General features: G+C 41.7%; 1 protein-coding gene across 1 annotated transcript in view; it reads left to right on the top strand.

Moving 5' to 3' along the window:
* The first annotated feature begins 242 nt into the window (after nucleotides 1–242).
* The window catches only part of capn7 (calpain 7), a 38,734-nt gene continuing 29,229 nt past the window's right edge, over nucleotides 243–9,747 (top strand). Inside the window, exons 1-4 of the mRNA XM_048550879.2 lie at nucleotides 243–459; nucleotides 1,636–1,744; nucleotides 1,969–2,132; nucleotides 2,269–2,336. Coding sequence (XP_048406836.1) covers nucleotides 358–459; nucleotides 1,636–1,744; nucleotides 1,969–2,132; nucleotides 2,269–2,336 — 443 coding nt within the window. The 5' untranslated portion in view covers nucleotides 243–357. The remainder of the gene's footprint in view (nucleotides 460–1,635; nucleotides 1,745–1,968; nucleotides 2,133–2,268; nucleotides 2,337–9,747) is intronic.

Below are 9,747 nucleotides of genomic sequence, written 5' to 3'. Positions count from 1 at the left end.
TCCGTAGTTCCCATTATCTCTGATCACAAGTTCAACCCCCTACTAATGTGAACCTAGTTGCATTTCACGCCCTAATTTCGGTTTCATTTCGTCGACTGTTCCTTTCATTTAAAATAGTAAATATTTTTCATTCCTAATACGGGGGTAGCCTGGACACATTCCATCAGCCAATGGGGAAAGAGTCTCCGCCCAACTCCTCCCCGTCAGCGGTCAACCGGAACTGGAAGTAGTTGCAGTGACCCCCAGCGGACCGGGGGCGGGTGCTGATGGAGGTTTAGTGTCTGTTTCTCTCACCGTGCTCCCCGGGTTAAAGGGGGTGGCCGAACGACCACCACCACCACCATCGTCGTCGTCACCATGGACCCCAGTGCCTTGGAGCAGGACGCCGTCAAGTTTGCCCAGGTGGCGGTGAGGAACGATCAGAGCGGCCGCTTCAACGAGGCTGTCTTTTACTACAAGGTGATCCTGTGGGTGTGGGATGTCTGTCATCCTTGGGGGGGGGGGGGGTGCGGAAGAGTGTGGGGACGCCTGCCATCGTGGGGGGCGCGGAAGATTGTGGGGATGTCTTGTCACCTCCCCTCATGGGAGGCAAGGGGGTGCCGGGGGGCTTTCTGCTACTTCCCCTCAGTGGAAGGAGGGGATGTCTGTTGCTGCCCTTTTGATGCAAATTTGCTGTTTGACAAAAGGGAAGAGGTTGTAGTGATCATTTTCTGAAATAATTTTATTGCCAGCCTAACTTTTCTGATTGTTTGTACCAGTAGTCAGAAGCTTTATCCCCTTGTAACTAATTTGACAATTGCCTGATGCCAGAAACCAACAATGGTCGTAACAGCTCTGTCACTGATACACATGATATGTTGATACAGATTCCATTTCTACTTTCATGGAAGTAACCTTTTTAGTCTTGACACAGGTACCATTTTAACCTTTGAGTCTGAAATAAGGATTCAAATTCTGTCCAAAGACTTTAAATATACAATTGGATACTACAACATAATGCTGATAAACTAGGGTCATTCGTCTTGAGATACAACCTCACATTTCCAATTTGTGAGTTGGGAAATTTCAATTCAGTCCACAAAATCCATGCCAACCATCCCCTGCGCCGTCAGCATTGACCAAAGATTTTGGACTACCACTGATGTTTGACTTGAAGAATGGGAGCTTGGGAATCTTGGAGCAAGTAGCATACTTCTTGACTCCTAAAAGCTTTTCCTGCCATCTTTTTAGACCAGGATTTGTTACCTATCCCAACTTGCCTTTGAGGTGTGTAGCTTACTTGGCGATTGTAGAGGATTTTTAAGAGTCAACCACATTGATCTGGGTCTGTATTTGTGGCAGTATTCAAGGACAAACAGAAAAGAACACCCAGACTCCCTGCCGGATGTTTAACATGCGTCTACCTTAGCTAACACAATGTATCTTTTCATTACCTTATTCTTTTGTGGGAATAGGTTGTGTAAACAATCACTGCTGCATTTCCTATTAAGGCAAAAGCCTTCGAAAGTACTTTGGGGAATCCCATGGCTGTGGGTGGCATTTTAGAAATACAGTCATTGTTTTAATTCTCTTTGGAAGTTTGCATTGAGAAAGATTCAATTTCTGTGTCTACTAAAACCAGTATGTATTTTGTAGGAAGCTGCTCAAGCATTAATATGCGCTGGCATGGCTGGCTCAAAGTTGGATGGTATTCAGGAGAAAATAACTGAGTACATGGACCGTGTGCAGGCTCTTTACTCTGCAGGTAGGTACAACTTGCATTAAAAGTATGAATGACTGATTACACTTATACCTGTTATATTATGGTATGGCTGACCAAAATAAGTAGAGTCATGCACTATGGAGCTCGATGTGTTTTGGCATTGGTTTTTAACCGCAGGTTTTTGCAATGAGGTTTTGAAGGTGTATGTATTCTAAAATTGGCAAAAAAAAATGCTCAGAACTCTAAACGTTTCCATGTTTGCAAAGTTCAAGCACAGGCCCACAAAGGACACCCTCTGAAATCAAAGCAGCAGATGGATCTGGAACGTGCACACTTCCTGGTCACACAAGCATTTGATGAAGATGAGAAGGGCAATGCTGACGAGGCTGTGGAACTGTACACTGAGGCTGTTGAATTATGCCTGAACACAGTGAGTAAACTATAGAATCATAGACCAAATTGGAACATGAAAGCCCATGTTAAGTTGTGTATGTATGTGACCAAATGTACTTAAAGGATCAAATGTAGTAAAGAGTTAAGCATATATACTGTATCTTTCATCCTAGGCTAATGAGACCTCTGATCAAACACTGCAGGGTAAATTGAAACAATTAGCTCGACAAGCACTTGACAGGTGAGTCACTTTTTGCTCTCTGGCAACTTTTATATGTGTTGGAACAATTCCACTTCAGGCATCTGTGTGAGCTTTGCATACAGTGCCTTAAAGAACACTGAGAGTAGCTGCTGTATAAAATCCTCTTTGATTGTAATACTGCACCTTAATCTCAAGCTGTGTATTTTTTTTTAAAAATCACTATTCTGACTGAATGAGATATTGTCTAATAAAGTATAGCTCCAATTACAGCTGCTGTTTTGCCAGGGACTGGTTTAGACACCTTGGTTTATTTGAGCTAGGACTATACTTTTAGGAATACGAACCATATTGATACTTTAGTTTTGTTCTTTTCTTGAAATAAACTCTGAAGTAAAAGTACATTGCTCTGATCTACTGAGTCCAAGTAGTCCTCCTCTTAACCTTGGCAAAGATCCTTGCTTCTCCTCTTCAATGCATACAGTTATGACCATATTCAGTCTGAAGAACCTCAACTGTGTTTGTTTATCATACTTTGTATGAAAATGTCTTTTGATTATCGGAGATAGTGACTTGAAGTCAGTCGTTGCTTCAACCTATAAGAATAATGCACTTAGATTAAAATAGGGGAGAAATAGCTTCTTGGAATGTTGTCGTATAGGGATTGTGTTTCTTTTGAAGAGACTAATCCTGTTAAGCTGTAATGTTTCATTTTAGTTTTAAGAACTTCTGCCAGAATAATTTGTTTGATTTCTAACTGCTTCATTGCAAATCAAAATTCTCATTATTTTAAAAACAATTTGTGAAAGAAGTTTAAAGGTTTCTGTAAGGGCAAGCTCTAGGTGAGGCCTGTTTTCTTTCTTGCGAGGTGATGTTATCTGAACATTACAGTAAAAATGTTTTACAGCTGTAAGGATGTAGTGCTGTTTGGCAGTGCAAGTCCTTACACAGTAGGTAGGGAAAGCAACATAGTTTTCGAGAATATTTGTAGCTTGGGTTGCGGTGAGGTTGTAGACAAGCTCGCCGAGCTGGTGGGTTTGGTTGCAAATGTTTCATCACCCTGCTAGGTAACATCATCGGTGTTCTATCCCACGTGTTATTTATATGCCTCAGTTTATTGGGGTGTTTGGTACCACTTATGGTTCTGGTTCTCAGTGGTTTAAATTAGACCCTGTGTACAATGTGTTTGTTGAAAGAGTTCCGGATAGAATACCAGGCCTCCAGGAATTCCCTGGCGTGCCTCTGTTTGGCCTGTGCAGTTATGGATGTGTTGTCCTAGTCGAATTTGTGTCCCTCTTTGTGTGTAGTGAGACTTCTGGGCCTTATTGCAATATCAGTAATGCAAAGGTTAGAACGTGCAGTATTCCCAACTGTACAACCAAACTTTGGGTACGATTATGTAGATGACACCTTCATGATTATCAAATGCACAAAACTAGAAGAAACCTGCCAACACAAACAACATTCTCACCGGGATAAAATTCACAAAAGAAGAAGAGAACAACAACCGACTGCTCTTCTTGGACATAGTCATAGAACACAAACAATGGGGAACTCCAGACTAGTGTGTAAAGAAATACCACACATATGAACCAGATACTCCAACACACTAGGAACCACCCCCAGTGCCCAGAAATGGACCTGCATCAGGACACTGTTTAAATGAGCCACAACAACATTGCAGCAACCTGAAACTACACAAAGCAAAACAGGAGCACCTGTATATGGTCTTCAAAAGGAATGGATACCCAAAAAGCACAATCTGCCGTTACTTCTGAGACAGATCACAACAGGAAGACACAACCTGACCAGACTCATCACCCTACCATACATCAAGGACTACTCGGACCCCAACATATCAGGGTAGTCCACAAATCATCATCCACCCTATGACAGTTATTGACGAATGTAGAGGACCCCATACCGAAAGCCACACCAGAAGATGACTGACAATAAGGTTAGACGAACACTTACTAGCTACCAAGATACATGACCAATTCTCACTTGTCTCACTACACACGGACAGTGAGGGACACAAATTCGAGTGGGACAACACCTCCATAATCACACAAGCCAAACAGAGGCATGCCAGGGAATTCCTGGAGGCCTGGTATTCTAACCAGAAAGCTGACAAACTCATTGAATTAGACCCTGCATACATACCACTGAAAAACAACTGTAATTGGTACCAATCACCCCAACAAACTGATGCATATAAATAACAAGCGGGACAGAACTCGAATGCTTTACCAGAGCACACTGATATTACATAGCAGGATGACGGTGTCTGCAATCAAACACACTGGCTTGGCAAGTGTGTCTATAACCTGAAAGAAACATAGTTTGGCTGAATGGAATGTTGTACCATCTCCATTGTTTAAATATTTAGAATGTCTTGAAATGAAAAACTTGCATTTATGTAGCATCTGTCATGGCCACAATCCCATTTGTGCTTTACAGTTTTTGAAATATAGTGACTGTTAGCATCAGCAGCTCATTTGCATGCTGGAAGCTCTAACAAGTAAATGATCTGTTTTTTTGATGTTGATTGTTTAACCCTACTCACTCTATACTTGAACACCAATACTTTCAAAGCATTCACAAAAGTTTTAGATTTAATCCAGTTACTCAAATTCTCCAATTTGCCCACCTGACTAACTTGTGTTAACACAGTACACTGACCAAGTTTCTGTACTTAACGAGACACTACTGTTTTTTACAAGTAAGTCAGTTCTAACCACTGGCAAGCAAAAAATGCCTAGTCAACTGATAGTTCTTAACTTAATCTGTCTTCCTCCTTTAAACCCCAATACACATGCACATAGACTTGGCCAAACAATAAAAATGTTATGGATGGGAAGAAGGTATTGGAGACCAGTCAGAGTTGTACATCATAGAAACTGACCCTTCGGTCCAACTTGTCCATGCCGATCAGATTAACGTAGTCCCATTTGCCAACATTTGGCCTATATCCCTCTAAACTTTTCCCATTCATATGCCCATCCACATGCTTTTCACATGTTGTCATTGTACCAGCCTCCACTACTTCCTCAGGCAACTCCATACCATACACACACCACCCTTTTGTGAAAAAGTTGCACTCCAGTCCCTTTTAAGATGAGAGGGGAAAGGTTTAAATCTATGTCTCCACTCTGCCCTCAGCAATCCTCTTAGTTATTTCAAACAAATTCCTTCAAGTTAATGAGACACTATTTCCCACGCACAAAGCCATGTTGACTGTCCCTAATCCGTCCTAGCCTTTCCAAATACATGTAAATCTGTCCCTCAGAATTCCTTCTGACAACATGCCATCACTGATGTCAGGCTCACTGCTCTATAATCCCCTGGCTTTTCTCTACCACCTATTTATTTTGCCACATTCTCTATCTTCTGTATTCTTCTCCACAGTAAACACTGCAAAACACTTGTTTAGTATCTTTCCCCATTCTCTGCAGTTCCACACGTAGGGGACCTTGCTGATCTTTAAAGGGCCCTATTCTCTCCCTAGTTACCTTTTTGTCCCTAATGTGTTTGTAGAATCCGTTTGGATTCTCCTCAACCTTATTTGCCAAAGCTATCTCCTGTCCCCTTTTTGCCCTCTTGATTTTCCTCTCAAGTATAGTCCTCCCGACTTTGTGTACTTTTCTAGAGATCCACTTGATTTTTGCTATCCATACCTGACACATACTTCCTCCTTATGCTTGACCAAAACCACAATTTTTCTAGTCATCCAGCATTCGCTACACCTTCCAGCGTTGCCCTTCACCCTAACAGTCTCTGGACTCTTGTTATCTCATATTTGAAGGCTTCCCATTTTCCAGCCATTTGACTGCACTACAAAAGCACTTTATTGTTGCTAAGTGTCTTGGGGCATGCTAAGATCACGAAAGCTGTTTCAGAATTGCAAGCCTTCCATCTTTCTCTTCTTTTCTCTTTCGTCATGAGATATTCATTTTCAACATGCTACGTTAAATCATAATGGTTGAATAAAATGCCAATCCTTTGAAAATCAGACTTAGAAAATCTAGGTTTGAAAATACCTAGTGATTCTTGAACCTGCACAACATTCAGCAACTCCATTCCACCTCCCCACCAACCCTGTCTCCCACCACCATTAAAAATTCTTACCTAATACTGTCAAAATTGGCCTCCCTCCAATTTAGAACTTTAACTTTTGGATCCAGTCTATCCTTTTCTATCATATTTTAAAACTAATAGGATTATGGTCACGTCACGGGTCCCTAAAATGCTCCCGCACTGACACTTCCGTTATGTGCTGTGCCTTATTTCCCATGAACAGGTCAAGTTTTACACCTTCTTAAGTAGATACATCCACACACTGCATTTGAAAAGTGTCTTGTACACGCTTAACAAATTCCTCTTCATCCAAGCTCTTCATACTATGGCAGTCCCATCTTTGTTTGGAAAATTTAAAATTCCCTACCATAAAACCACCCTATTGTTCTTCAGATAACTGAGATCTCCTTACAAATTTGTTTTGCAGTTTTCTGCTGACAACGGTGGGGGGGGAGCTGTATTGTGCAATCCCAATAAAATGATCATCCCTTTCTTATTTCTCAGTTCCACCCAAATAACTTTCCTGGACATATTCCCAGGAATATTCTCCCTATGTACAGCTGTAATGTTATCCCTAATGAAAAACACCACTCCCGCCTCCCTTTCTATCCTTCCTATAGCATCTATACACTCCAGCAATCCAAAACTGGAATCCTTCTTTCGCTGCACCAGATTCTCAGTCAAGCATACATCTGCTCTATTCTCCTATTCTGTGCACCCCCTCCAATTTATCCTTGGTTCAGGCACCAGAGCCAGGGCACCATTCTGATGTCTTGCTGTTAGCTTCAGAAACATCTGTCTGTGCCTCTTGACTGGAGAGTTCCCTATCACAATCAATCACTTGGAACCTGGCAAGCCCTTTGTTATATTAGAGCCAGTTTCAGTACCAGAAATCTGGCTGTCAGTGTTACAATCCCTTGAGAGTCCATCACCCCCTACACTTTGCAAAACAGCGTACTTGTTTGAGATGGGGATTGCCACACAAGACTCCTGCACTACCTGCCTCTTTCCTGGAGATAACCTATCTACCTGACTGTATCAAGATGCAGAGCTGGATGAACACAGCAGGCCAAGCAGCATCAGAGGAGCAGGAAGGCTGACGTCCCGGGCCTAGACCCTAGGCCATTTTTGAAGTTCCATTTCTGAAGACGGGTCTAGGCCCGAAACGTCAGCTTTCCTGCTCCTCTGATGCTGCTTGGCCTGCTGTGTTCATCCAGCTCTACACCTTGTTAACTGAGATTCTCCAGCATTTGCAGTTCCTACTATACCTGACTGTACCTTCAGTTTATCTCCCTTCCTGTAACCGCCATCCATCACACCCCCAACTCCTGTAAATTCCTCACTGCCTCTAACTGTCACTCCAACTGATCCATAGGATTTGCAGACAATCATCAGTAACAATGGACATTCTCCCTAATCTCCTACATGTGACAATAAGAACACACTACTCTACTAAAGACCATCTTTACACCTTAACAATCTGCAGATCCAGAAAATAAGTCGTACTGCCCTAAAAACATTGTTCCAGGACAAATTAGTACCTATGTTTTTATATTTTTAAGCTTTAATCAAGAGAGAGATCTCAATAAAAATTTACAAACAAAATAAACCTACTATGCTCATTGTAGGCTTACAAAAAACCGTAAGGTTGCGCTTAAGAACTAGCTGCTTAGTTGTTCCCCTGCTATGACCTCCGCAATACAGGTTCTTCCAAGGTCACTTATGTAATTCGCTGGCTGTTAATCTTTCTTAGACAACCTCTGATGTCCAGAGATGCTTGAAACCAAATAGCAAAGGCAGTTATTTTGGGTGAACATGGCTCAATAGCACCAGTCCACAGAATTCAATGAGATCTCCTTTGTCGTCTTGAATTCTTCAGATGTGATGTTCTTCTTTTCAAGTCCTTTGAGTTATTTACTGCAGACAAGACATTTGACACACTAATTGCATGGTTTCTGTCACTGATTAGAGGCAATGATTTATTGATGAATAGTGAAAGAAAATAGCCAGCTATTTTTCAATTCTTTGCTACCTGTCTGCAAGGGAAGAGAGTTTTCTTTTAAAGAATTGAAAACTTTCTACTCTCTTTTGTTAACAAACAGGCTCAGTTGTTGCCATGCTAATGACTCCTGACACACACTGTGGTCCTGATATTTAAAAAAAAGACTAATCAATATGCTTTATCTGGGCAAAACTGTTGTGAACACACATCCTTAATTCCAGCTTTACTAGTGAGGCATAATAATTGGTTGGAGTAAGAGGAAATTTATGGTACAGAAAGAGGTCATTTAGCTAACTGTGTGCGCGTGTGCATGCCAGCTGAGAAACAAGCTACCCAGCTGACTGATTTTGCAGAATTGGTCCATAGCCCTGTAGGTTATGGCACATAATGTGCATATCTGGATACCTTTTTAAAAGTGTTGAGAATTTCCACCTCTGCAGCCCTGCCAGGCAGTGAGTCCCAGATCCCTGAGTTTTTAAAAAAAAACTCCTCATCCGTGGAAAGACTGGAGGGAAGATAACTTTGAATCGATATCTCCACTTCACCGGCTCTCATCTTTCTTATCTATCCAGGCCCCTTACAATTTTGTGCATTTCAGTTAAGTCAACCTTTAGTCTTTTGTGTACCAAGGATAACAACCTCAACATATCCAGTCTTTCCCATATGGTTATATTTTTCCAGTCCTGATAAAATCCTTGTAAATCTCCTCTGTGCCTTCTTTAGTACACTTGCATACTTTCTTTTAAGGTGACCAGAATGGCACGATACTCAAGTTGTGGCCAAAAAACTAGCTAACACGACCTCCTGGCTGTTGTATTTTACACTCCGCTATTTGAGGAAAGAATTCCATATGCCACCTTATCACTGTCCTACTTTCGGAGATCTGTGGTTGTTTTATGCCAAGGTTCCTCACTTCCTCTATACGTCTCGATTATTGTCATTTATTATGTATCTCCTTGCTCTGTTGAGTGCCCTGCCCTGCCAGGTGCATCACTTCTCCCATCTCCAGGTTGACTTCCATTTGCCCCTTTTCCCACCTTACTGCAGCCTACTGATATCCTCTTCACTATTGACCAAATGGGCAGTTTTTGTGCAATCTGAAAACTTCTCATTTAAGTTCCAATCATTGATAAAAACCTAGTTTTAAACTCTGTAATTACTCACTCAGGATATAATCTTCCGATCAGCAAACATTGCCAATGATCCTTTGTTTCCTGCCACTGCAGTTACTTTGTATTCAAGTTGCTACATTCTCCAGAATCGTAAAGACTATTTAAAAAATCACTGCCATGTGGAACCTCGTCAAATTCCTTGCTAAAGTCCATGTAGACCAGTTCAACTGCACTGTCCTTGTCAATCCTCCTTGTTCCCTCC

The sequence above is a fragment of the Stegostoma tigrinum genome, chromosome 2, assembly GCF_030684315.1.
Source record: "Stegostoma tigrinum isolate sSteTig4 chromosome 2, sSteTig4.hap1, whole genome shotgun sequence".
NCBI classification, from domain to species: Eukaryota; Metazoa; Chordata; class Chondrichthyes; order Orectolobiformes; family Stegostomatidae; genus Stegostoma; species Stegostoma tigrinum.
The sequence above is the reverse complement of the archived record's forward strand: the minus strand, read 5'-3'. Positions and strand labels throughout refer to the sequence as shown.